The 27,958-nt window shown below is 47.6% G+C and overlaps 2 protein-coding genes across 9 annotated transcripts in view; one reads left to right on the forward strand and one right to left on the reverse strand.

Moving 5' to 3' along the window:
* The first annotated feature begins 1,136 nt into the window (after positions 1-1,136).
* On the forward strand, positions 1,137-18,599 carry hsd17b4 (hydroxysteroid (17-beta) dehydrogenase 4). 2 transcript variants are annotated; one of them, XR_010323873.1, is made up of 25 exons: positions 1,137-1,608; positions 2,808-2,861; positions 3,743-3,850; positions 5,297-5,356; positions 5,714-5,735; positions 6,086-6,132; positions 6,357-6,441; positions 8,381-8,568; positions 9,315-9,406; positions 10,003-10,027; positions 10,707-10,835; positions 11,607-11,716; positions 12,306-12,542; positions 13,010-13,061; positions 13,169-13,240; positions 13,718-13,821; positions 14,027-14,092; positions 14,765-14,834; positions 15,155-15,261; positions 15,481-15,567; positions 15,932-16,021; positions 16,128-16,266; positions 16,800-16,927; positions 17,395-17,935; positions 18,075-18,599. XR_010323873.1 is itself a non-coding variant. In XM_064297247.1 (24 exons), exons 1-24 carry the CDS (start codon positions 1,551-1,553, stop codon positions 17,482-17,484), a joined length of 2,220 nt encoding a protein of 739 aa, XP_064153317.1. In that variant the 5' UTR covers positions 1,137-1,550; the 3' UTR covers positions 17,485-18,599. The 2 variants fall into 2 exon arrangements, 1 of the variants encoding a protein (XP_064153317.1); XM_064297247.1 differs by having other exon boundaries at positions 17,395-18,599.
* A 1,374-nt stretch (positions 18,600-19,973) lies between these two features.
* The window catches only part of dmxl1 (Dmx-like 1), a 47,103-nt gene continuing 39,118 nt past the window's right edge, over positions 19,974-27,958 (reverse strand). For all 7 annotated transcript variants that reach the window (XM_064297243.1, XM_064297244.1, XM_064297246.1 and 4 more), the window contains 10 exons: positions 26,724-26,810; positions 26,441-26,562; positions 25,867-26,008; positions 25,274-25,334; positions 24,608-24,735; positions 24,049-24,126; positions 23,839-23,930; positions 23,053-23,105; positions 22,284-22,501; positions 19,974-21,587 (listed from right to left, as the gene is read on the reverse strand). In XM_064297243.1, the coding sequence (XP_064153313.1) occupies positions 21,369-21,587; positions 22,284-22,501; positions 23,053-23,105; positions 23,839-23,930; positions 24,049-24,126; positions 24,608-24,735; positions 25,274-25,334; positions 25,867-26,008; positions 26,441-26,562; positions 26,724-26,810 (1,200 nt within the window). In that variant the 3' untranslated portion in view covers positions 19,974-21,368. The remainder of the gene's footprint in view (positions 21,588-22,283; positions 22,502-23,052; positions 23,106-23,838; positions 23,931-24,048; positions 24,127-24,607; positions 24,736-25,273; positions 25,335-25,866; positions 26,009-26,440; positions 26,563-26,723; positions 26,811-27,958) is intronic.

Genomic DNA, 27,958 nt, shown 5'->3' on the forward strand with positions numbered 1-27,958 from the left:
ACGCCTAATTAAACAGAAATTAAAACAAAATCTGAACATAAAATACCTCAACAAATAACAGTTTGCTGCCACATAATTGAGTGTGAATAATCACACACACCTGGACAGACGGGTGTTAAGATGAGAGAATGAGTCAGGTGTGCTTGGACAGTTTGGAGTAATCTCTGTACATGTCTTGTTGATTATTCATGACACATTTGTACAAATAATGGCTGGTTTAAGGTGCCAGATTTCCACCAGAAACCAACAGCACTAATGCAAATTACGAAGCACCAGCAGTGTTTAGTCAGTGCATAACATGGAGCGGAGGTTGAAAACGGATAGATGAAACAGACTGTGCACAGAAAGGCCTCCAAGAGCAGCTTTTACATGTTCAGAAATAAAACAAACTAATACAGAAGGTAGATAAATGGACTTACCAAAAAGACTGACGGTTCACTTTCAGGATGAGGCTCTACTGCTTTACCCTTCAGCAGCAGACGTGTGTTTAAAAAGGTTACAATCTTTCAGGCAAAATATTTGCTCTGCACTTTTCGGTTTCTGAAAGAACCCCATAATATCCTATGTGGTCTGGGGCCACTCTACAGGCACTTGTGAGTCTACATCAGTGGGACTGAGAATAAGAGTGACACTCACTGTTTTATTCTCAGGATGTATTTTTGAACATTTTTCCTCAAGGGAAAATAGCAATGGATGCAGTAAAAATGTCCCATATTCACATTCTAGAAATTCCAATCAGTTAGACCAACTAATGCGTTCATTTTCTGTGCTGTATGTACTATATGACAAATAAATCCAGTTGAAAGAGGTTCCATTTTAATTGATTCAATTACAAACTGTCAGAAGAAATCAACTGGGTTCTGTGTGCTGAGTGTGGAAACTTGAATCCATCTTTGTCAAATGAATAGCATTTACTGACAGCAAATGGCAACAAGCCAAACATGCATTGTGTTAAAATAAGTTTACCCACACAATTATGGGATAAATTAAAAACAAATTCTACTAAATGAATAGATCTAGAGATTGGCTTTGACACAAACCAGTTTACACAGTGGGTCCCTAGAACCGAGGTTGAAAACCACTGTGCTAGACAGTTCGTGAACGTAATTGTAGCCACAGTTCTGCGATTGGAACACATTGATATCATCTGTACGCATGCGTAGCAAACGTACTTTACACTTACAGAACGCTCCCCAGCTGCTGTTTCAAGTACAGTACCAACTTTAGTCAAGCAGTTAATTGAAGTAGCTATATAAAAATAAATTCTGTAAAGCTAGCCTCCCTCTGCTACCTTTGTGCAGACAGAAGCAGCAAGGGTTTGTCTGCTTGCAATTTAACTAGGCTGCTATCCTTCAAGAGACAGAAGACGGAAGTAAGGAACGTTAGCTATGCAGCAGATGACTAGCTAGTTAGACAACGTTAACCTATAGCTTGCTATATCTTTTGCTGTTCATTGGAAAGCGTGTTTAACCTTACTTTGTTGTTGTTGTTGTCACACATCGGTCTGTGCGCTTGACTTTTTGTTTTGGGAGAACTGTCACCTTGTCATCATGTCCGAGCTGTTGAGATTCGATGGGAAAGTTGTGCTGGTTACTGGAGCAGGTGGAGGTGTGTAGCATTTATTTACTACAAAAAAGCTAACAGGCTAGCCATCACCAAACAAAATAACGTTGCTTAGCTATTGCTAACTTCATCATAATTGCAAGGGAACCTACGTATCGTCTGCGGCCTGTAATCCGCATATGAGACCAACACCATTTAGCTATTTAGTTAGCTTGTTGTAGCACTAACCATGCTTATGTACGGATACATGCACGCAAAACTACAGTGTTCGCCAGCTAACGTTGCTGACATTTGCTAAAGTTGTTAGACTGCCAGCATGCATGGTAGCTAAAAACTTATAGTGAGCAAATATGAAATGCAGCTAATAATAAAATGCTTATGTTGGTGTGCTAACTAGCGAGCATGTATAGACGCTGCCAGCTAACTTTGCATTGTAAGCTACATGGCTAAGAAACCAGGATTCACTGAAAATAAGGCTGTTATAATGCAATGCTATCAACTGTCGGTGAAAAGGCTTGCTGTTGACAAAATTATAATGGCATCAAAATTACGGCAGAGTAACGTTAACCAAATTAGCTAGTTGTTCTAGCTGTCTACATTATCACCGTCATAGAATGTGCTCCCAACCAATATAGTAGAACAAAGTGCGCTATGATCTTGCACTGTGTTAAAGGTGAACATCAGCTCACTGGTTGCGCAAACCAAGGTCCAGCTTCAGATTAGGACCACTGTTTAAATGGCGCACAAATTGAATTCATGTTTTGCCTGGATAAAGTTTTTAGGTTCGCAGTTTTTATTATGATATAGCACAAAAAGCTATCTGCCCTGTTACCACTTCTGTAGTTGATTCTTGATAAGCAGCTGGCTCACTGGTTAAACCATGTCAAGACACATGGTCCCAGTAAGTTTTCGTTGCGACGAAAATATTTCACATTTTGAATTTTGCTTTAATTTACCCGAGTAGGTCAACTGATTACACAGTTCCTTTATGCAGTGACGACCTGGGGAATTATGTGGGCATCAATTACAATCATACACTTCATTTCAAAATGCATCAGAATATTTGCTTCTGATATTCATAGCTAAGAATGTAGCTTTTCCATTTTGTATTGAGGGCTATGGATAGCCAAGTGAATAATTTAAGAATTTAACCATTTATCACTGCTGTTACTGCATACGTAGTGCAGCAGTTAGTAGCCTAAGTCAAGACTTAGCCTACTTACAAATTCGCTTTTTATCCACAGGGCTTGGGAGAGAGTATGCTTTGGCCTTTGGTGAGCGCGGGGCCTCCGTTGTAGGTAAGTCTATACTCGTCTAGTCCTACTGTGAAAGGGCTTAATGACATCAAAATAGATCGCAGGTGCGAAACAGCTGCTTGGGGGGTGGGGACGACGACTGCGGTTCAGAGGCTGGACACGCCCTTTCTACATCAACCCATTTTCCATTCCTAACTGACATTCTTGAAACATTTTGAACTTCTTTCTTGTAGCCTACACCAACTTCACAAATGCGTCCCCCTCGGAAATGAACAAAAATATGAAAAGGAGAACAATGTGGAGATTATTGGTAGTAGTACTGTTTTATGTAAAACAGTAAATAAAATAAATGTAATGTACTGTTTTATCCTTTAGTCCTTGCAAAAATAAGAACGCACGAGCATACTGGTCCTTGCAGAGTAACTAGACTGCCCTTGAAAAGATTTACTTTCACTTTTGTGGTAAAGTGTTTTCATACCTCAATTAATATTCAAGGTCTATAATCCGTTGGCATGTAACTGACTATAATGAATTATTTATGCAACAGCTGTGCTCATAACCATTTTAATTTGAATACTGGGTAACAATTCTCATAAAATTAATTTCTATCCATTGTTCTATATAATTGTGATAAAATGGGAGAAGAACATTGAGAATTACTGAAGGCTCGGGTGTTTTGGTCATTTATTTATTCATGGCCATTTATTTATTCATTTATTTTTGCTGAGACAGACCCTTGGTGGTACAGTAGCCTACATGTCGTCCACAGAGCTGGTTGGTTTCTGTGAGAAAAGAAACGTCTCCCACGGCTCGTTTAAATTTTTAATTTATCTATACGTACGTACGGTTTGTATCTGAAAATGGCGGTCACTTGAGAACGAGACTTCGCACGCGCGTCAGTTCTGTTCCGTTTCCCTCTCCAGTGAACGACCTTGGAGGAGACATTAAAGGAGACGGGAAGAGTTCCTCTGCAGCAGATAAAGTGGTGGAAGAGATCAAGGCCAAGGGGGGGAAGGCAGTAGCTAACTATGGTACGTACAGTAGGTTATTTGTATTAAAAAAAAAAAAAAAAACATTTCTAGGTGCTCACTGAGGAAATGTTTTGAATTCTGTTTTGTCCCGTTTGGTTTTACTTTGACAGCATAACCATTAGAGATAACTATATTCATCCAGATGCCCCAGATTCACTGTCTTTCTCATTTGAATCCAGTAATAAAAAGTTAGTTACATCTACTACAAGGCGTAGTCTGCATTCTTCATACGTCAGTAGATGCACACAAATGTATACGTGTCATTGCAAGTATTAGTGTCAGCATGTCAGACTTGAAGATAAAACTGAAGGCCACCTTACCTTGTGACTGTTTCACACCCCACAATTCTTTCTTTGGTCTTTCTTGTCACTTGACCTGACAGATTTTGTTTTTTACTACCGGAAGATAATGTGGTCTTTCAAGGGTTGCGTGTTAGCAAAATGTACCAAACTATGTGGAATAGCTGTGTTAAATGTTTTGGCTTTTTCTGTAAGAAATATTGAAAAGGATGGTTATTGTTTTTGCATGGCAGCCTGCAAATTGACTGGAAAAGCTATCTGCCCTGCCAGTTATTTGGATACCATTTTAAATCAGGGCTATTGTTTTGCCAAATAATGTGTGTGTATGCATGTAAGCTTGTTGGAAAACGATTATTACTCTGAATAAACACGTGCGTGTGTGCACTTGAAGAAAGATAAGGCAGGCCTTTTGTTAAATTACTCAATACAAGCGGTTCGTTTTTTTCCCATCCACAGAGACTCTGATGCAGAAGTTCAGCTCGTTTTTACAGGTCCTTTGTCTCGAATAAGCACAGCCAATATAAGATTTCCTAGTGACTCTGTTGCATTTTTCATAATCTCTTCTATATTTCAGCGCGTGGCCTGTGCATTTCTCTTGCTGACGGTTGAAAATCTATTCAAGTGGATAAATTATACAAATACAAAAAAATGGATGAAAAGATTGTGTAGTTTTACTTTGCTTATGCATGTACCACAAAGAGCGTTGTTCGTTTCAGTGGAAGGACCTCATTCTTGAAGGTCAAGTGTAATGAGATTAGATGTTGAGGTCACCCCAAAGAATGTCAAGGATATTGCATTATATGATTACTTTTCATGAGTAGGCATCCCAGATCCATAGTGCTTGGAATGCTTGCATTTTTGTCTCTGAATCCAGTCTGTTGCCTTGGCTGAATAGCCTGCTATTCAAGGTAAGGAGACAGGAGTTCAGCAGGGAAAAATCCCCCGGGGGGGTTTAAAATGTATTTCCCTTTGGATCAATAACCCTTTTGCCAGTGACTCACAGCTACTTTTGAAGTGCACAAAGCTGGCCATCGGGAACGGGGAAGGCATTGTTGTGGTGGATCAGAGATCAGGAGCCGAAACGACGGAACATCAGCACGGCCCTCCCTCACTGTTTCTGTCCGGGCTTTTTTGCTTTCCGTTCCAGATTCTGTGGAAAATGGAGACAAGCTGGTCCAGACAGCCCTGGATGCTTTTGGACGAATAGGTATTTTAATAAGGGGTCCAGATTAAAGGCTTAAACGTGCTCCCACTGAGTACAGAAACTAATAATAGAGCTATGACTTAATGTTGTGTGTATCCTGCTCTAGGTTTCACGTCTGAGTGACCTGGATTGCTCTCTTTTACTGCATTCCTGCAGTTGCCTTTAAGATAAATCCTGTGTTAAAAGCAATATTTCACATATTTCTCCGCCTTAACAGGATAACATATTTGAAGTTTGTTTACACATGTGCATTCATGTGTATACATAACCACTTGTTTAATATTGATGGGTGTAAGAGATATTACTTGGACTGGTCACACAACTGACTGCATTAGTAATACTCTAAATGTTCTTTTTCAGATATTGTAATAAATAATGCTGGGTGAGTAACATATTTGAATACTTTTAATACTTTAAGATTTAAGTCCGTTATGAAATGATATCATACATTCTAGGTAAACAAATCCTCTTTGGTGAATAGCAAATGTTTTGAGTAATAGTCATTATTGTAGGACTGACTGTCCTGACCTGTACCAGTTCAAGTAAAGTTGTGAGTTTATGGTGTGTATTTTGGGTGAGAACTCCCACTTCACAGCTGCATAATAATGATGTGATATTATAATTAGGGACAGATTTTCTTAATTTTATGTCCCATGTATTCCCTGTTCTCTGTCTTTGATTATCTTAAAAAGTAGTGTATTTACAAAAATATTTTAAACCTTTTCCTTTTAGGATTCTACGAGATCGCACCTTTGGCCGGACCAGTGACTTAGATTGGGGTATGTTTCTCTGACACCCCGTAAGGATTAACCTGTTAATTAAAAGTGAATTCCATCTGTGCTGAAAGTGTGTCGGAGGCATTTTTTCTGTGCCATGGAGTTTGCATGCAGACATGACTAATCCTGTCATATCAAGGTTGGCTTATCCACGAGCATGCTTGAGCAGTGAGACAAAACATGATTTGTAGCGACTGCTCCAGTTCTACTGTCCTCTCGGTCGTCAGACCTAATCCACAGAGTACATCTGAGGGGCTCCTTCCTGGTCACCCGTGCTGCCTGGAACCACATGAAGAACCAGAAGTATGGCAGGTAATGATCAATGTGGACTCAAGTCAGTCAGGGGAATACAGGAGAAGTGTTTAAGCGTTACTGGCCAATGCTGTTTCTCAATTCAGACTGCTAAATTTCTAAAGAAAATTCAGCTTCAGTCGTGCCAATTTGTCATGGGGGTCAGGTTTGGTATGTTTGGCCTCAGCCTATAACTGCACTCAAATTAACTCTGCAGTCTTTACTTAAACTTCACTTTCCACTGTGGGATTTCTCTAAGAGCCTCTGTTTGGTCTTGTATCAGTCAAATCTTCTTTTCGTACCCCGGCCAATGCCCCCATTGCCCCCTGCTCGTGTTCTGAGGCTGTAATTATGCGCATTAGAGGAGCTGTGAAACCGAGTTTTTTGTGTTTTAAAGGGCGCAGTTAAAATCAGGATAATTCAAGTTCATGCACTTCTGGAAAAAATTGCAGCATTACAGATGGAGAGTGTCTGACAGAATTTAGATGTGTTTTCACAGAGTTTGCTGCTGGAATTTATGATTTATAAACATCAGAAAAAAGCACTGCCTTGCATGCACCTAGTGAAGGCCTAAATAAAGTAGTACTTGTAGGATGTGGGACATTGTCTCTATATACACATACTATGCATACTATGAATAATCAAAAAATGTTAGTCATCCATTCTGGCATCCATTTAAAGCAGATGTAGGTGGCATTCCCATCTTCCATGTCCATGCAAAATTTTTGAGGCAACAAAAATTTACTGCCAATTGTAAGCAGGTGGTGTGATGAAATTTTGAAAGAACTCCAAATTGTTTTATTAAGACCTTTTTTTGCTACAGGAAAAAATGATCTCCACAAAGCAGAAACTAGCAGTATAAAAAAAACACAAGAAAGGCATATATTTACTTGGCTTAGGATCCGCTTAGGATTTACACGAATACAACTTTCACAGTGGTGTTTGTTCTCTATTGAAATTTGAACTGAAAATATTTCAATTGAAAACAACGTGGGACTTTTGTTGTATATACAACGTAAATCTAAAAGTTTTAGAGCACAGGGCTGCTTAACATGGGTACAAATATGTTAGGCTAGTTGTGGACTTGTGTGGAAGTTGTGGAAGTTAGTTTCTGCGGTGTGGATACTGCATAGTGACACAAAATAGTTTCTGCGGTGTGGGCACCGCATAGTGAAACGAAATATGCGCTCCTGTTGACAGAACTGAAGAAGCAGCACGCTAACTCAATCTAAAGTCTGAACTCCGATCCAGATTAAATAAAAGGCACTAAAACGGGTCTCTGAAAAAACATTTTAGCCCTGGCCGTACCCAAGGGCTTCTCCAGATGAGTCACCATTAAAATGCCCTGAATTATTTGCAAATGGAAAGTCACAGGCTCGGCCCGAAGCTGTCCGGTGACCGGGGGGAGAAGTGCACCTCTGTGGGGGTCGAAGCCTGGACATCGGCCTTTCGTTTTCTGCAGCGTAGTATCAGGGTTCCTCTGCAGGGTAGTCAGTTGCGCTTTTGGCCCTTAGCATGGGATTTCTTATGTAGGTTTAATCTTGTGTCTGTGTAGGTGTGACTCTATTTCTTATCCTCTCCAGAGGGTACGGAAACACTCGTCTGCAGTAAAAGTGCACTCTTTATTAAATGAACTACAGCCTTACTAATGCTTACTTTTTTATTAAACAAACTAGAGCTTTACTTAAAAATTACCATTTTACCCAAATAATCACTTGTACTGAGGAAGATAAAAGGTGGAGCTCTTTTTAATAGCATTAGTTAGATTTCTTACAAAAGTAACAAAAACCAGTGGAAAAACACGAGAGGAAGTAGGAAGCAAATGCAGTCCCTCAAAGCATGGTCCTGGGTTAGCAGATGAACAGGGTATTGGGACTGTGCCGTACTTTGTCACGGTGGGGGGATTAGCGTGGCGGGGGTTGGCGTTTTGGCGGTGGCTCACGAACGCGTCTGTGCCCAGGATCATCATGACGTCGTCGGCCGCCGGCGTCTACGGGAACTTCGGCCAGGGGAACTACAGCGCGGCCAAAATGGGCCTGGTGGGGCTGTCCAACACGCTGGCCATCGAGGGCCGCAAGTACAACATCCACTGCAACGCCATCGCCCCCACCGCCGGGTCCCGCCTCACGCAGACCGTCATGCCCCCAGGTCAGCCCCCGCGCCCCGCCACCCCCCCCCCCCCCCCCCAACGTGCCTCCAGGGGTGTGTTGAGTTTCTGGCCGTTTAAGGAACACGGTGCAGCGTCACATCTGCGTGACAGCGTCACATCTGCGTGACAGGTCCCCTTTGAAGGCTAGCGCTTGAAAGGAAAATGTTTTTTCCTCAAGATTTTTCAAAGCTACTTTTAGCATGACTCTCCAAATCTCCCCCTTTTTAAACCTGCTGCCGACACATCCTTGTAATTTTATAACATTCCATTTCCAAAAGAATAGTGCTTATTTTGACCAGCATTTTTGGAGCTGTGACACACTGAAAGGAATAAATAAGAACACGCTTATTCGACCCATTTTCCTCTCTCCCCTGCCACCGATTGGCTGGCGGAATAGACGCGCGCAGAATTCCCACTGAGGAGCATTTCAGCGTTGCACGCAGGGTTGAATTGTAGAATTTTTTTCTTGGCTGCATACGAGTCGGGGACACTGGGATGTGGGAGTCTCTCCGCCGCAAGATGTGCGCTTGTCTGGAGTCTCACACACACACACACACTCTCTGTTTCACACGCACACACACACCCGTGTGTCATGCATTATTTTCCTACTGTGCCACTCGTCATGCCCAGACAGCACGTTGCGAAACGGTCTGTTTCGTCACCTTTCTGAAAGCTGCAGAAGTATTTTTAAAATTCTTACTTGTAAAAATCCTTGCCCCCCCCCCCCCCCGCCCCCCCATTCCAGATCTGCTGGAGTCTTTGAAAGCAGAATACGTGGCTCCGTTGGTTCTGTGGTTGTGCCACGAGCAGTGCCAGGAGACGGGCAGTCTGTTTGAGGTGAGTCTGAGAATAGCAACGATCACGCAACCCACCTCCCCCCCCCAGCAATAGCGGATAATGTTAGCCTGCTTTCCATACCCCTGTATTTAATAACCTGTGAATGGTCTGGAGTTTATCTAAACAGGGGAACAAGGACACATCTCCACTGCACTCCATCATGCTAATCATGACAATGAAGCAATTAAAACAGCAGGAATTATTGTGGATCAGTAATAAGAGACAATTTTATCCTTGTTTTTTATTGACTGACTGCTTGCATTTAACTTTCAGGTTTAACATTATGGGGAAACATTCTGTAAAAAATTATACATGTACCCTCATGTTAAAGTTTTGTAGAAAACTCTTTGATTATTAAACTTTCGATGGCTACATTGTAATTTTATTTTCTAGAAAGTCCACCCCATAACTTCATTAAAATTTATCTAAGTTTTGCAGAATCCAGTTAATTTATTGGTACGTTTTCAAGCCCAGAATAATAACGATACGACTTTTAAAAATGAAAGGAGAAAATGAATGGTGAATGCTATCTCCAGCTGGCTGTTTGCCCAAGCAGTGCAGCACTTCCTAATTATTTTCTGATCGTGTGTGTTCAGACAGGAGCTGGCTGGATCGGGAAGTGTAAGTGCAGTTTCAAACGGTTTTCTCCGTGTTTTCTTTTGCAAGTTTACGGAATGGGGTCATACTTTTAAAATGGGGTGGGGGCGGGGGGGGGGGGACATTAAAATAAACATTACGAAGCCTTTTTGTGAAGGGAGCTGGAAAATGCGATAAAAGTTTCCGAAACCAAACATTACACAGGAGCGGAGCATGTTATCCATTTGCTTCTATCCAAGCAGTTTGTTTTCATTTGGCTTAATCTCAGAGTTGCCATTAAGCTCTGTAAGGGTAGTGCTTCAGCATGAAAGCTCCCTGTGCAATAAAGCAGGTGCTGTGTGTGTCTGTGTGTGTGCGTGTGTGGGCATATATGTGTGTGTGTTTGGCTGAGTGTATCTGTGTGCAGGCAGGCAGGCGTGCGTGTGGGTGGGTGTGTGTCGTGCAGACACGTGTGTGACTCTGTGCATCTAAGCAGTACCTGCGTGTGCGGTGGTTGTTTGTGTGTGTGTGTGGTGTTTGCGTGTGCTACAAAGCGCGTGACCGTGTGTGTCTGCGCAGTAGTGTGTGTGTGCGGGTGTGTGTGAGTGTGTGCGTGTGTGTGTTTGTGTGTGTGCGGGTATGTGTGTGGGTCTGTGTGTGTGTGTGTGTGTGTGTTCGCGTGTGCCTACACGCGCGTGACCCCGTGTCGTTCGTACCCGCGCAGTGCGCTGGGAGCGGACTCAGGGCCACATCGTGCGGCGCAGGGACGAGGCCATGACCCCCGAGGCCGTGCGGGAGGGCTGGGAGCAGATCTGCGACTTCACCGACGCCACCAAGCCGACCACCATCGGAGGTACCGGCCCACCGACCGACCGACCGACCGACCGACCGACCGCGCCCCGAAAACGACTAACGGCTAACGGCTAACGTAGCGCCGCGCTGACCGGGCCGCACCAGCCTGCACGTCAGGATGAAACACACACACGCCCAGCCTGCGCGCCGAGCGGACCCTGCAGCCCCGCGGCTGTTTCCTGGGGAGAGCGCTAACGAGGCCGCGCCGCGCTGTATGTGGGTCAGGCAGCACAGATGTGTAACCCAACCGCAGTATTACACGCCAACTGTTACACGCTAACATGCAGGGCCGCTCGCTGCCCAGCCACTGCGAGAAGATACACGCGTGTACGTAGTGTCCAACCTCAACCTCAGCCCAACATCTGCATAGACACCAGCAAACCAGCCATATTCCCTATATGTGTGCATACTGTAATGATATTGTAAAATATATATTGTGTGTGTATATATCTTGCTTGGTGGGGATAAAAATATGCTCCTATTAAAACTTGTGAACTGCCAACTGCCACTGTACCCTTGAGCAGTGAGCTGAACCTACATTGCTTCTGTAAATATCCAGCTGTATAAATGGCATACTATCCAAGTCACCCTGGATAAGAGTGCCTGCTAAATGCCTGCAATGTAATTGGTTAAATGAATCTTGTTAGTGAGGATGCAGGCTTTGCACGTTTGTCAGTCAGGATTTCTCTGTGTGTCACTGGAGCAGAGCTGAGTGAGTAACACTGTTCTCTTCTCCCCCCCCCCCCCTGCTCCCCCCTCCCTCGTGTGTAAGAGTCAATTAGCACCCTGGTGGAGGTGCTGTCGCGGGTGGACACCAGCGAGGGAGTAACGCCAAATCCCACCAGCACTGTGGCCGCCGCCCCGTCCGGCGGGATCAATCCTGTGAGTACGGGGGGGGGGGGGTGTCGGAGGTCAAGGGGGCGGGGCCAACATCATTATTTTCCAGACTAGTCCGTACGCAGACACCCCCCCTCAATAGTCAGGCTACAGGACCTCTCTTCCCGAAGACACACAGACGCGCACACCACACACTACGCGCACCACACACACCACACAATACAGCGCACACACACACACAAACACACAGCGCACACACACACACACACACAGCGCACACACACACATACAGCCAGGCACCAAACCCATACACGCACACACACACCCTTTCTCAGGAACTGGATCGCGTGCACGTGTCCAGTTTCAAGCCTAATGCGTTTGCCGCAGTCGGCTGCACAACACCGAGTCCAGACGAGCGGGGAATTGCTTTTTCCCGCGCTGTGGAGAATGTGTTTTAGATGAAATCGCGTCCAGCATAGCTGCTCTGAGTGCTGCTCACAGCCCAGATACACACACACACACACACACGTCTATTTCAGTAAGAGCTGAACGTGGAAAAGGAGGAATAAAAAGAAAGGGCTCTCCGCCCTCGCTGACACGACGCCTCCTGTTGCCACGGCGTTCCCCTGTGCAGCTGGAGGCGGTGGGGCAGAAGCTTCCGGACATGGCCTTCAGCTACTCGCACACGGAGTGCATCCTGTACGCGCTGGGCGTGGGCATGACCACGCGCGAGGAGGACCACCTCCGCTTCCTGTACGAGGGCCACGCGGACTTCGCCTGCCTGCCCACCTTCGGCGTCATCCCCGCCCAGGCCTCCATGATGGGCGGGGGCCTGGGCTCCGTCCCCGGGCTCGACTTCGACTTCACCCGGGTGGGTACCCCCCCCCCCAAACGCCCCCTGCTGGCGACCGGAGGAAACTGCCTCCTGTCGGTTTGAATGCAGCTGACGTAGTGGCAGCAAGTGAAAGGCATGGTAATCTCAACTGCCATGCTGGTCTCGGCCTGGGCAAACAGGAAGAGCAGATTCTGGCAGCTCTGGGTGTGCGTTTGTTTCACAGGGGTTTGTAAGAGCACAATCTGGCAGCTCTGGGTGTGCTGGCTCTGGGTGTGTGTTTGTTTCACAGGGGTTTGTAAGAGCACAATCTGGCAGCTCTGGGTGTGCTGGCTCTGCGTGTGTGTGTTTGTTTCACAGGGGTTTGGAAGAGCACAATCTGGCAGCTCTAGGTGTGCTAGCTCTGCGTGTGTGTGTTTGTTTCTTAGGGGTTTGGAAGTCAGTCGACAAGCTTTTGTTAGCACTGGTGTGGCCACGCGTTCACGTTGGCTCTCTCTCTCTCCCAGGTCCTGCATGGCGAGCAGTACCTGGAGCTGTACAGACCTCTGCCCACGTCAGGTACCGGCGCCAAAGCCACGTCTTCCTTTTCTCACGACCCCCCAGGAGTGAAGTGTGTGTGTGTGTGTGTGTGTGTGTTTTTAATGGCTTCCTCCCGTGCCTTGCAGGGAAGCTGACCTCCAAGGCAACGGTCGCAGATGTGCTGGACAAAGGGTCGGGAGCCGTCATCCTCCTGGACGGTAGCGCCGCTCATCTGCCGAGAGGCTGTCTTTCTGCGAGCGCGGCGGGGAGCGCTAACGCTAGACCCGCCCGCTAAACCCAGCCGCTAGACCCGCCCGCTAGACCCAGCCGCTAAAAACCTAGCCGCTAAAAACCCAGCCGCTACGCACCCGCCGGTAGACCAGCCCTAATCGCGTGGACTGCGCTAACGAGCGCTCGGCTGGAGAGCTTGTCTTTGTGTTGTGTATTGTCCTGAGGTGCTAGAGCCATTTTTTTGCATGAGGAATGTAACCGATGGAAGATCCCATAGATGATATTTAATATTTTCAGGGAGAAAAAAAAAAGGGACCAGTTGTTTCATTGTAGAAATACAAAAAAAGGTCCAAGTGCTGTAAGGAATGGGCTCTCCTCATCACGAAACGAGCAGGTTTTTTTTTTTTTGTTCGTTTTTGATTTGATCGGCGACGAGTGTGTCGCTAACCTTTCCGTTTTAACAGTTCACACGTACGACGGCGAGGAGTTGCTCTGCTTCAACCAGTTCTCCGTGTTCATCGTGGGCGCCGGGGGCTTTGGAGGAAAGAGAACCTCTGACAAAGCTAAGGTAACACCCCCCCCCCCCCACCTCCACCTCTTAAACAAAGCAGCCTGTGATTCTCCCTGTAATGCTGCGAGCGCCCCCAAAAAAAAACACCCCCCCACCCCACCCCACCCCCCTCTCAGCTCTGGCCCGCCTGTGTGATCCTTTTTTTCTCCCTCGTTTCTCTCTGACTGAGACCTGTGCTATGTTGCCGCCCCCCCCCCCACAGAGTGCGGTGGCGCCCCCAGACAGAGCTCCAGATGCCGTCCTGACAGACCAAACCACCAGGGATCAGGTAATGCTGAAAGATTCAGTAGCACCGCCCCCGAGTCAGCCCCTCAGGTCGCCTGTGTGCTTGTGAAGCTCATTAAAGGCGTGGCCGTCTAATAAAGTGGGGTTCACATTAACACGGGCTGAGAAAGAGGGCGTGAGAAAGGGGGTGGCGGTGGGTGGGGGGGGGGGGGGCTTTTGCATAATTTTCGGCATGTATTCCTGCACTCCCCTGAGATGAGAGGAGACTTTCAGCCTACTGAAGGACTAGGACTACCAGTGGTCTACAAAACGCTAATTAGTCATTTCACTTAGTACTTTGTCTTGATCTAAATGGTTTTAAGTGCTTTAGTGCTCTGATTGTTTTAAGCCATTAAAACTGCGGCGTCTCGTGAGCAGTCGCTGGCGGGTGCTTCTTCATGCATACGAGATCCCCCCGCCCTCCCCCCCCCCCCCAAAGCTGTAATTGGCATGCGATTAAACGCAGTCACTGTCACACGCGGTCCTCCATCACATCACAACCGCTTCCCACGCCACGCCCGGAGAACGCAGCCCGAGCTCATCGTGAGGAGAAGTTAAAACGTGCTCTGTCTCATCGGGATAGCCCGGAACGGGAGGCTCTGTTAGAGGGATAACCCGAAACAGGAACGGGAGGCTCTGTCAGGGTGAAATTTCAGCTGTGCGCTCTGTGCTGCAGGCGGCCCTGTACAGACTGAGCGGAGACTGGAACCCCCTGCACATAGACCCCAGCTTCGCTGCCATGGGAGGTGAGCCCTGCTAATGCACAGCGGATGTAGAGACCACTACAGGGAAAAAAAACCTGTGTCTCACTGCGGGGGTTGGCTTTTCAAGAGTTATTTTATGACCAAAACCCCCCAAAGATGTCACAATGAATTTAGCAAGATACATCTTTCTCAAGGCAGATCTGAACACACACACACTTTGAAATAATGATTATGTATTATAACCCAGAACTGGAGAAATATTAATACATATATATATGAAATGTACTTATGACAGTGCACAAATACGCAGGATGAAACTGGTTTGCGACATGATATCAGTAAGAGCACTTGACTGATTTTAGGGTTCCAGTCCCCCATCCTGCACGGGCTGTGCTCGTTTGGGTTCGCCGGGCGCCACGTTCTGCAGCAGTACGCCAACAACGACGTCTCCAGGTTCAAGGCCATCAAGGTGAACCCCGCGCGCGCGGAAGGCGATCGAAGGGCGCGCACGTTTACGAGTTCTGATTGGGTTTGTGCGGAGTGGGCGTGGCCTCGCATTCGATAAGCTGACGCCCACCGGCCGACGCCCTTCAGTAACGCGCTTACAGCGATTGGGATGATGCTGTGTGGTTAGATCACATGACCTAGCGGCCCCGCCCTGCTCTGTCTCCCCCCCCTCCCCGCCCAGGTGCGCTTTGTGAAGCCGGTGTTCCCAGGCCAGTCTCTGCAGACCGAGATGTGGAAAGAAGGAAACAGAATCCACATTCAGTGCAAGGTGAGGATGATGATGATGATGATAAAAATGACTGATTTTGCTTCTTTACATGAAAGTGGTACTGTGATCTTTTCTTTCTTTCATTATTTATCTCATGTCATATCCTTGTATTTGTGACGCGCTTATGCCGGGACGTGATGTGTGCGTTTAAAGCATTAAAGTTGAGAACCATGAGAAGATGGAGCGGTAGAAACGTGAGAGGTTCCTCCGAGCTGAAGAGCTCACGCTCTGTCTGAAGAGGACTGAAGTGCCCTGGAGGGAGAGCGGTTCACTCGAGCGTTACCCCCTCCCCGGCGCTCTGACCCCCCCGACCCCCTCCTACCGCGGAGGCGCGGTTTCTTCACGCCCATCGTCTCTGCTTCAGGTGAAGGAGACTGGAGCCGTGGTGTTGGCCGGAGCATACGTGGATCTGCACGGGTCCGACGACACCGCTACGCCCGAGAAGGTTCCCGAGGTAAAGTGGGAGGCGGGAAAAGGGGGGGGGGGGGGGTGGAGCTTCCTTCTCAGTAGGGGTGGTAAGGGTGCATTTAAAATAAAACGTCTTTCCCCGTCCTGCGCAGGCGGGGGCGCTGCAGAGCGACCTGGTGTTCGAGGAGATCGGCCGGCGCATTAAGACCCTGGGGGCGGAGATGGTGAGGAAGGTCAACGCCGTCTTCGGCTGGGAGATCACCAAGGCGGGAAGCGTCGCCGCGCAGTGGAGTGAGTGGAGACGGGGCGTGGCTCACACGCACCGCACACGCTCGCACGCACCGCACACGCTCGCCACACGCACACTCACACGAGGGCGGGGGGGGGGGGCCTTGTGCTCGAGTCACAAACTAAGATTCGGTATCCAGTAGTCTCAGTACTGAGTGAACAGAAACTGCAAAGCAAAAATCCCAAAAAAAAAAAAGAGGAAACCTAACATGTTTCAGAAGTGCTGATGTTTAGATAACAGAGCAGAGGAACTCGTTAATAGCACTTACGAATCTATTAGCACAAGCACTTTTGAAATCATTTTTTTTCTTTCCTTTTGTGCATATGTCAAAGCAATGGTAGTAAATGCAGCACACTGAAGAACACCGTGAACAGAGTAGCCAGCCGTCATAATGGCCGTCAGCTTTGATGTGCCACGTAGGTTCGTAGCAGTACGTATTCTCCAGCGTGAATTCGGCAGCAGTTGTTGCCGTGGTAAAGGAGTGTCCGGTACACTGCACTGACGGGTGTTGATCTCGTGTGTTTTTTTCGTGAAGCCATCGATCTGAAGAGTGGGGAGGGCTCCCTGCACAAGGGCCCGTTCGGCGGGAAAGCGGACGTGACGCTGACCCTCTCAGACGAGGACTTCATGGACGTGGTGCTGGGGAAGCTCAACCCGCAGAAGGTGCAGGGCGCAGGCGCTCGGAAACAAACCTCCTCTGACCTTCAGAGAGATTTAGGGTCAGGTGGCCTCTGCGATTGCAGGATTAGCCAGGCTGAACGTAAACAGCGATACCAGGGCGATCAGGATGTGAAGGTCAGACAGTTTGCTTCGTCGGAGCGTACGACATACAGACAGAACATGGACGACATTCAGAAAGTTCTAGGTGTTCCTGAGAATATAAGCTGGGTGAAAAAGCCAAATATAATGCATATTATATCATATTTAGGAAATCTATGCAGGTAGCTTTGTATATAGGTGCTTGCTGAGCAGATTAGTATTATTATTATTATTATTAACAAATAAGAATAATGTCTAACTCGACTAAGCTAAAGATTGACATTCTCTTCGCTGCTGAACTTGTTCATGTTTACTTGCATAAATGCTGAAGTGTGCCATTACTTTTATTTCTCTTCCCCCCCATTCCCCAGGCATTTTTTGGTGGTAAGCTGAAGATGAGGGGCAATATCATGTTGAGCCAGAAGCTGGAGATGATCCTCAAGGACCACGCCAAGCTGTGAGCGTTCAGCGACCGGACCTCCCACTTCAGCTTCAAACTGTTAAGCCGCGTTTCCACCAAAAGTACCCGGAACCTTTAGTCCCGGGAACTACTTTTCAAGAAAGTAAAAGGTTCCTTCAGCCCACTGTTGTCTGCGTTTCCACCATGGTCTAAAGTCCCGCAAAGATTAGGCAAATTAGCCCACTGACGTATGAAAAAGCGACATTGTCGTCGGTCCATCTGTCCTATGATTTCTTCTGTAACTCCATACTACCACCGAAGTAGCCTACATTATTTTCTAATAACCGGGACAGCCCGGAGGGGTTTATTCCACTTATATGCAACGGGTAACTAACAATGACTGTATATGGTTACTTTTGCATTTATTGATTTTTATCGATTTAATCACCTGGAATTTAAATATTCTTCTGCAGCCGTTTGGGCATATTTTACCGTTGTCAAGCAAAACTGTCGTTGGTAGTTGAACTTGGACCGTTGTTATGCAACAAATAGGATATAACAGGCCAATAGTCACATTGTAACGGTTTTATATATCCCCTCAAACACATTCATTATGTTTTTATGCGAACATTCACTTTCATTCGCACCGAGTTCCTCAAAAGGTTCCTAGTTCCGGGGTGAAGTTCCTGCGGTGGAAACGCGGCTTTAGTCATCCTTCTCTGTGAGGAAATGTGATTCGCATTAACCCGCTCTGACTGACCTTAGAAACCTCTGCATCAGGTACTGTACGCATTGATTTACATGCGAGAACCCTGAGAAATGTGTGAACTGTAAATTGAAGTGTGAATCTGTCCAGATGGGCTTGGATCTTTTTTCCTGGAATCAGTGTCACGATCAAACGCCTAACTGTTCTCTAGATCGTGATCCGTGGATCATGATTTCAGGTCGGAATTCCTGATTAATCAGGAAAATTCACATCCGCGAGATCATGGATACAATTATTTTTACATTGTCTAATAGCCATTTAATATGCTGCTTTTGCTCCCGAAACACTATCACCATAAACAATCGCCAAGATTCGCAAATCAATCTGAATAGGCATGGGGAGTGGACAGTCGCTCGCGAAATGCTTTTGTAATTAACGGAAATATTAATAAAGATTATTTTGGCAAAGATAACAGATGAAGTGGAGTTCTTTTTCCCTTTGGAAATTGTGAGATACGGGTGTGTACTGTAAATGTCAGATGTAATGCATTTTACTTCCGGACAGCAAGGCAGTATTCATGAGCATTCTGAAAGCGTACAGTATATACACTATGGCCATCCCTTTATTGATAGGTGGAAATTGATAGAATACCATATGGTATGTCACGCTCGTGTAATATTTGTTAAAAAAAATAAATAAATTCAATTCAGAGATTACAGTAAATTGCTTTGGCTTGATTACTGAACCATAGCAACACCCACGTGTAGCCAACGAGTTTCATATTAACGCTGCATTATTTAAATATATCCGCTTAGCAAATGCCCTTATGTAATTTATTACCTTGCCCAAAGGTACTAAAGTAGTGACTCACCTGCGGCTCTCCTCTGGGGGCCCACTGGTATTTCGCGGAAGCTTCTGACGGGAAATTCACAGAGCTTTTGTGTGCCCCCCCCCACCCCACCCCCCTTGCACGGCCTCATTCTTTACCTTTGAGATTCGAGCTGCACCTGCGTGAGCCTCGTCTGGCGAACCCTCCTCCTGCAGATTTACGTTTTTCCTTTCGCTGTCCTCGTTGCTCGTGAAGTTGCTCTCACAAGCTGGCTAGCATCTCCGCGGTGGCGGCGGCGGCTAACGAAAGCGGTGTCAGATCAGCATGCGCTTCACGCCGAAAACCGCAAAGAGGCGAGGCTCGTTACCGAGTCCAAGACCGAAGCCCAGGACATTAATTCTGGGTTTGTTTTCATTTTCAAAAAAATATATAACTATATGCAGAATCACATTTCTTTGTGTTTGAGTTCCAGTAGAGACGGGCAGGTGGTAATTACCGGGTCATAACCTTTCTGCAGCGTGACCCTGGCTCTGGGTCGCTAGGCTCTTCTCCGCTATGTTGAGCGCAAGTCGTTCAGCAGCTGACTGATGAACTTTTGATTATAAACCGCTTTGTAGCCGATACACCACAGTCCTGAGATTTTCTTCTTCCTGGGGAATGAATGTCTTTAGACTTTTCTAGCGATGAGTCCAGCTCCCTCACAACTTTTTTTTTTTTTTTTGCCCAATTCTCTTTTGCGTTTCGCTTGTAAAGCGTCTTTGTGACAGTGTCTTCAAAAAGCACCATACAAATAAAGCGTGGACTGAATTGAATATCTCCCCGGTATACAAAACAAAACCTTGCAGTCAGGGTCCTCTGTCGCAGCGTTTCGTTTTGACTGCAGACAAAAGGAGGACAGGCAGGGAGAGACTACCGCAGGTAACGAGCTGCACAGTCCACATACCAAACACACCAAACTCACTCTTTACCTGCTCATACTCCAGCATAACAGTGTAATTACAGCCACATGATTAAGTCCGTTACATCAAAGTCATTTATTATATCGTTACCATTTTATATAATACAGTTTGATTTACAGTTTATGTATTATAAAAATTAGATTTATCTGCGCGTATTCACATTAGATTAAAGGGAAGCAAATAAAGGTGATCGTCATTTTGATTGTTTGCACCCCCCGCCCCCGCCCCCACTCACCACCCCCCCTTCCCCTGCAGAAGTGGGTAATATGTCTTGGCATTCTGCAACGAAATACATATTCATTAAATCATGAAGCAGATACGAAAATGTCCACGTACGTTTGCCTGAAAGAGTTGTTCCTTAAATGATTCGCTTCACGGAACCCGTTAATCTGTGTGTGCTTGCATTATGGGAATCGCTGTAACAGAAGAAATCGCGTCCATTTGATAGAATGAAGCTTTTAGGAGAAAGCGGACTCCTGAGTTATTTCAGCACAGGAAGTTGAAGCATGACAAGTCAGCAGCTACCTATCTCACCTGGTTTAAATTATTTTTTTTGTACACAAATAGCACTATTCATAAATATTACTTATATTTCACAAAATGTTTTTCAAGTATACCTTGCTAATATATTATTTCATCGTAAAGCACTCTATTAATACCCAATAAAGCAGTTAATCAACTTGAATTCCTCTTCTGTACGGTACTATTTACAGAGGGCAGGCAGTCCTCCAGTTTTACCCCCAAATGCAGTAAATATACATTTTTGCAGCAACAGTGCGAGAGTACTCTTGTGCTAGCACTGGGTAGGCATTTAGAAACTCTAAAACTTCATAACTGTGACAGGCTAACGTATGACCACCTCCACCACTTCCTTACCACAGGAAGGTATTAAATCAATAATTCACATTACCACAATAATACTGTACACAAAGGCCTAATATATCAATATTGTTGTCAAGGCTAAATAATGGCTTTCTAATTCTGGTCTACGTTTAATGGTTTCTACAATGGCCGCCTCAGTCACGTCCTTGTCTCCTAGTGGCCCAAGGACGTGCTTCAGCTCTTCTTCATGTAGCGCCATTATTGCTTTGTCTACGTTTAGCAGGAAAGGGCTTCTATTCATTTCTACATAATAAAAATTTAAAACAACGAACGCGGCCCCAAGTACTCCTCAAATAAAAAAAAATAATACGCTGGATGAAATTCCTTTCTCTCGAAGAAAATTCCCCAATTTTCCGAAGGCAAGCATGAACTCGGGGGACGCTAGGTTCCAGGGTTGGGCGGGGGCGGGAGGTCAAGCCGGCTTAATTGACCAATGACTAAAATCGCAAACCAAAAGTTTGTGCTATCCTCCCAAGCTCTCCGCCGGTTGGTTGTGCTGAAGCAGAGGCCCCGCCCCTTTGGGGGTTGTGCGGAGGCGGAGCCCCGCCCGTAGGCCCCGCCCCCCCCCCTTACAGGACGAACCTCACGTCGTTCCTCCGCCCGGCGACGCCGAAGCGGTCGGGCAGGACGCGCATCTTCATGGTGCCGTCGGCGCCGCAGGAGAAGACGTGGTTGGCCGGCCCCGCCTCGATCTGCATGACGCCCGTGCCCAGGTTGCGGAAGATGGACTGGCGCGCGTGCTCGCTGGGGAAGGCGTGCAGCAGGCCGTGCGTGGACAGGCTCCAGACCTGCGCGGAGAGGCGCTGGCGTTACTACCGCGGCCCGGGGGGGGGGGAAAGGAACCGCGCGCGTACGGTCCCAAACCACAGCCGACTGTACGCGATGTATCACACATACGTCTTTTATACTCAAAACAGCTGTTCAATTCAAATCAGGTTTACCTTTCGTTGTCCACGAACAGTCAAGCTAGCTCATTCATAAAGCAGTAATACAATTTCACATTTAAGACTCCACCATAATAACCACAACAATGCCCAAATAACAGGTCCATGATAGAAAGAACCAGCTTGTACAAATTCTATGCAATATTATCCAGACCATTCTATATAATTTAATACTCAAGTGATATGCAAATAATATAAAGACGACTGTCCATTTTGGCCAATACTTTTCATTTTCGCAGATAAAACCAGAGGTAACTGCGTTGCAGCTACCCACAAAACAAACTACCCACCAAACATTCTGAGGTCAGCTGGACGGTCTAATCAGCCCTCGAGGAGGTCGAAATGACATTGATTACTGGGGCAGAAATGGAAGTTTTTGTGGCATCGGTAATTCGATGAGTACAGAACACTGCTCTACTCCAAGGAGAAAAGTGGTCGTGTCACGACTCCCCATCGGTCAGCCTTGCAGACGTGACGCAGGTAGACAGACTGTTCTGGGGGTCCCGGGCGGGGGGGGTGGGGGTCCCGGGCGGGGCTCACCTTGATGTTGCCCTCGGCCGAGCCGCTGGCGAAGCAGCCCTCGGTGGGGTCGACGCCCAGCGCCTTGACGGGCGAGTCGTGGGCCTGGAAGCTCTGGCGCGGCGCGCGCAGGGCCAGGTCCAGCACGCTGATCCAGCCCCGCCGCCCGCCCGAGATCAGCAGCTGCTGCCTGGGGGCCAGCGCCAGCACCGTCGCCCCCGACTCGTGGCAGTTAAACGCTGTAACCGTGGAAACGAAAGGAAGGGGTGACCTCTCTCTCTCTCTCCACCTCCCAGCCTCGGGGTTAACCACCCAGCTCCTCTCTCTGCCCAAAACCGCTTTCTGCCCCCTTCGCTGATCCTAAACCACACTGACACCAGCAGCAGCTACCGTTACGCCCCCACGTCACAGCTTCCTCCACAACATGGGCGACGGTGCAGTATAATGGGTCAGGAACCTTGTAACCCGAAGGTCACAGGTTCGATTCCCGAATGGGACACTCCTGTTGTACCCTTGAGCAAGGTGCTTAACCTGCACTGCTTCAGTACATATCCAGCTGTATAAATGGCTGCAGTGTACTGTAAATGCTATGTAGAATGTTGTGTAAATCCCTCTGGATAAGAGCGTCTGCTAAATGCCTGTAATGTAATGTACTGTAATAACTCGCTGATGGGACTGCACTCAGTCGACAGAAGGAGAAGCAATGGTGTCGTACTGGTACTGTGAGCAAATGCTAAGTGTACTGCCGCTGCGGCTGATCTTCCTGTTCCCTCTCGGAGGGCTGACTCACCGTGGACGAGACTGTTGACCGGAGTCACCAGCGTATCCCACAGACACACGTTCCTACGGAAACACGAGAAACTCAAACCGACGCAGACAGCATGTACCGACAGCTCGCAGACAGCAGCTCACCAATCCGGCTAAAGACGAGCTTACTGCTATTGTGCAAGTCACTGCCTGCTGCCACAACAGACAATCAAGATGAGTAATTAGGCGACTTAATTAGACTATTATCATCATGAATATGACTCAGTCGTCATTCCACTTGCGTCATTACTTTCCATACGACCTTCTATGACTTTGACTGGATAATTACAGCAGCAAAAATGCAGTTTGCTGTCTCTGGAGCATTAGCCCCACGCTGTTTAGGGAGCGTTAGCACTGTGCTGTTAGCTGTTAAGGGAGCATTAGCACTGTGCTGCTAGCTGTTTAGGGAGCGTTAGCACTGTGCTGTTAGCTGTTTAGGGAGCGTTAGCACCGTGCTGTTAGCTGTTTAGGGAGCGTTAGCACTGTGCTGTTAGCTGTTTAGGGAGCGTTAGCACTGTGCTGTTAGCTGTTTAGGGAGCGTTAGCACTGTGCTGCTAGCTGTTTAGGGAGCATTAGCACCGTGCTGTTAGCTGTTTAGGGAGCGTTAGCACTGTGCTGCTAGCTGTTAGCTGTTTAGGGAGGGTTAGTGCCGCACGGCTAGCTGTTCAGGGAGCATTAGCTCTGTACTCCTTCCTGTCTAGGGAGCGTTAGCGTCACACTCCTTCCTGTCTAGGGAGCGTTAGCGCCCGTTTGCCTTCTGACGGCGTACCTGTTGTCGGTCGACAGCCCCGCCGTGGCGATGAGGGAGGACGATCCCACGAACACAAAGTCGTGCGCCGTCTTGTTGTGGCACTGCAAAGTCTGAGAGGGGAGGGGGGTGACATTGTGTTAGGGAGATGGGGGGGGGGGCAGGGGGAGAGGTGGGCGGGGGCGGGGGGGGTTACAGCCCACCCCGTAGCCGCGCAGATTCGGCGCTCACCAGGTAGGGCTTGGGGGCGGTCCCGGTGGTGTTGGTCTGCCAGAGACTCAGGGCCCCGTCTGCGTCCACGATGCCAAACTGTGGAGGAGGAGGTACAGGAGTCATCACACACACAGCAACAAGCACAGATGGAGCTGTAAATAACACACACACACACACACACACACACACAGACACACACACATGCATGTACGCACGTCGTCATATACACTCTCACACACCACACATCACTCTCATCACTCTCACTCACTCACACTCACCTCCCACACCCCTCACTCACCACTCACTCACTCACTCACCACTCACTCACTCACTCACTCACTCACTCAATCACTCATCACTCACACACAACACTCACACACTCAACACCTCACCCTCACATCACTCATCACTACATACACAACCCACACCTCACAGAGACACACACACACACACACACACACACACACTCACAGAGACACACACACACACACACTCACAGAGACACACACACACACACACACACAAACACTGTACACCTACAGACCCAGCGTATAAGGGAAACTGTACTGTGGCTCACTTTGTTGCCCTGGTAGTTGAAGCGGAGTCGGGTGACCCGGGAGTTTCCGGGGCTCCTGAAGCAGATGATCTGCTGGGAGTGGCCCCACTCGAACATGCGCACGCTCCCGTCCTGGGCGCCCGTCAGGTCTGTGGGAGGAGCCAGCCAGACGCTTACATCATCAACGCTCCGCCTGCTACGCTACGCTACCGCTCGCACGTTCCCTCACATTCCCTCGCCGTTCAGCTCCTTACCGCCGCAGTTCAGCTCACACTTACCGCTCGGCACGTTCAGCTCACACATTACCGCTCCCTCAGTCCCTACCGCTCGGCACGTCCTCACTACGCCGCATGTTCTGCGCTAGGCGTGAAATCATACTTTAATTACGAGGCTTCCCAGAAAAACATTCACTTTACCGCCAGGGAAAGCACACAGGTGAATACACCAAGTCAGCTGGTGACACAAGGTTTTCTCTCAAGCGCAATTTTGCCTAAAATATATACATATGTGGAGGAACTCTCAAAATCCTGACACAGCATCTGGTATAGTACGGAGTGGAACAAGTGACAAGTACACCACATTCCACAATTCGGCTTAAAAAAATGTACCATAGAGCTAAAAAGTTACAACTGGAGTTACGACTGCAGTCCCCCTTGTGTTCCAGAAAGGAAAGCGGCGGGTACTCACAGTACGGCAGCGTTGGATGGGAGGTCATCCGTCTCACGTTGTTTATGTTTCGTTTGATTAGCTGTGTAGGGCGGGAACACAGCCAACACAAAGGTCAGCATTTCACTCCAAACTCAGCTGTTCAGCCAACAATCAAGAAGCGAGCCCCCATACGCTCGGAGAGTACAAATTCGCATCGAGACCGTGTCCCGAACTGAACCGTCAGTACGATGAGTGACTGGTCCAAGCGAGGGCGGTTACACCAGCACTACGATGAACGTTTTGTAACTACGCAGACCTTCCTAGACAGAAATGTGGATCCACTAAAAGGTTACAGGAAGAGCTAAAATGACTGAGGAAGGTTACTTATAGTACATAGCACTGCCGTTGTACCCTTGAGCAAGATACTTAGGCTGCGTTGCTTCAGTATATGTCCAGCTGTATAAATGGATGCAAGGCTAATGCTACTATAAAAAGTTGTGTAAATGTCTGCTAAATGCCTGTAATGTAATGTAACCTATGGTAAATGGGGGCAGTTTCTGAGAGCTTTGTAACAGCACATGTGGGGGGGGGGGGGGGTACGGTTATAAAAGACAAACGGCTGCTCCTCTCACCACGGCCGCGCCCCTCCCCGTCTGCAGGCTCCCGAGCCAGGGCATGTTGATGGGGGTCCCGGGACTGCTGTGGGTGTACGGCGTGGTTCCGTGCAGGGTGCCGAAATCCTCCCGCGCGTGCACCACCAGGAAATCGTCCCCCCTGGAGACGCAGCAAAGAGTCGGGCCTTCAGGCTTCGGTCCGTCAGGACCACACCATGCGCGTGTGCGCACATCTGTCAATCATACTGCGCCAAGGTGTGCGATCTCAGATAATGCACATACCGCAATCTGGCACAACAGAAAGGTTCCACTTCATTTCCTCACCACAAAGATTGTGTTTTTCACAAAAGTGCCTTAAATCTCCGAATCGGTCAGGCTGCCGTAGTCGCTGCTCTGCTGTGTTAGTAAGTTCACATCTCCACAGCACCCCGTGAGCGCGACAGCTCGGCGGGAACGCTTTCATTAAGCACCGTGTCACCGGGGCGACGAGGCCAGACCTGCCCGTCTCGCCACATCCTACACAGTCAGCGCCTGTCGGCCTGGTTGCCCCGGTTGCCGTGGCAATGGCTGTCTCTCTCTCACTCTCTCTCACCCTTTGGCTTCAGCCTCCACCTCGTCGTCGATCCACGTCAGGATCTGCGTGGCCAGGATGGAGGACACGTCCAGCTCCTGGATGTCGTGGGTCGAGGCGATGACCAGGCAGTTGCGGTTGGCCTGCAGGAAACAAGCAGACGCCGCACACACCGCACACACACACACCGGTGCTTTTTTAACTTTTAACCGCCTCTTCCTGCAAGGCAAAAAAAACTACAAAAAAAGAACTACAATTGGAACTCTGTCCTCGAGGAACAGGGCCTTCCTCCCGCTGTCTGTACCTTGTTGATGGCGAAGGCTGTGATGATGTCAGACTCCTTGTGGATGATTCTGGCCTTTCCTCCCGGGTAGCCCAGATCTGCCTCTATCTGTGAAGCAGAGGAGAGTCGTGAGAAGCCCCGGCGTGTTCCAGCAGAGTGCAGCTTCAAGAGGCCAGCTAGCGGCCATTCTCTGAGAAATGACTGTTCTCCTGCGACTATTTTTAAAAAACTGCGTATCCCTAAGGAGTTTGAAAATAGTTCGCTGGGGTGAGCAATTTAAAAAGGAACCCAGGGAGGGCGTTTGGATGGCCAGACAGAGCATGCACAAAGTCTGCGGTGCATTTTGCAGCTGATCTGCAAATGCCGCAACAGTAATTCATTGATGCAATGAATGCATCAATGATGCGTCCAACCAAACGCTTTCCCTGGGTGCTTACGTTTCTCACAGTGGAATCTTATGGGCCTTTAGAAGCACACTCCCATGGGAAGAGCTTCCACGATGACCTTAAAAATCAGGATTACTCAACTCTGGTCTTTCAGTTCAATTCAAGCAGCTTTTTTTTTTCCTTTTTTTAAAAGAATATCTCTTTCTTACGGAGAGGGAAAATTTAACAGGTCTGAGAAAACAATTAGCTCGATAACATGACCAGTGGGAACCGAAGCCTATTGACACAGAGTTCTCTCAGGACCAAGAATGATTATTCCCGGTCTAAAGACTTAATTACAGTATCGCGCGTTGGGACAATATACACCGCACAATGGAAGAAACACGGAATTAGAACTTCACTCTGAGTTATAGAGCTGTTAGTACGTGGTGCTGCGTAAGACAAAGCAACAAACGACAAACATGCGTGAGACATAAAATCGTGGATCGATTAAGAGACCACGGCAGTGGACGTTCAGCATTTTGGGGGCGCTCGCTTCTAGGTCAAGTCATACGCCGCGGCTTGGAGACGAAGAGGGAACTGACGGCGAAGGACAGAGACCGTTCGTACCGCAGCGCAACATGAATATTAAAACTGTGAAAGGCTTTTTATTTGGCATTTCTGTTTTTTAATCTTAGCCCTCTGAAATTCAATGTGACATTTTCGGGCCTTGTTTTGGGGCCTCTTCCATGGCCTCTGAAGACCTATTGGGCCAATTACAAAGTCCAGTCAAAGAGCTGTGGCTCGGAAATGACCTACGCGGGCCATTTACATACAAATCATCTTTCACTTCATGTCAATCCAACCTTTAACTGCTCTTTAGCACATCGG

Source organism: Anguilla rostrata, chromosome 10 (assembly GCF_018555375.3).
Source record: "Anguilla rostrata isolate EN2019 chromosome 10, ASM1855537v3, whole genome shotgun sequence".
Classification (NCBI taxonomy): Eukaryota; Metazoa; Chordata; class Actinopteri; order Anguilliformes; family Anguillidae; genus Anguilla; species Anguilla rostrata.

Excerpts from the sequence above, each read along its gene's own strand:
- hsd17b4 (XM_064297247.1), top strand. The coding sequence starts at position 1,551 with ATGTCCGAGCTGTTGAGATTCGATGGGAAAGTTGTGCTGGTTACTGGA. Across the intron at positions 5,357-5,713 it reads GGATGCTTTTGGACGAATAG|ATATTGTAATAAATAATGCT; the intron begins GTATTTTAATAA and ends GTTCTTTTTCAG. Across the intron at positions 5,736-6,085 it reads ATTGTAATAAATAATGCTGG|GATTCTACGAGATCGCACCT; the intron begins GTGAGTAACATA and ends TTTTCCTTTTAG.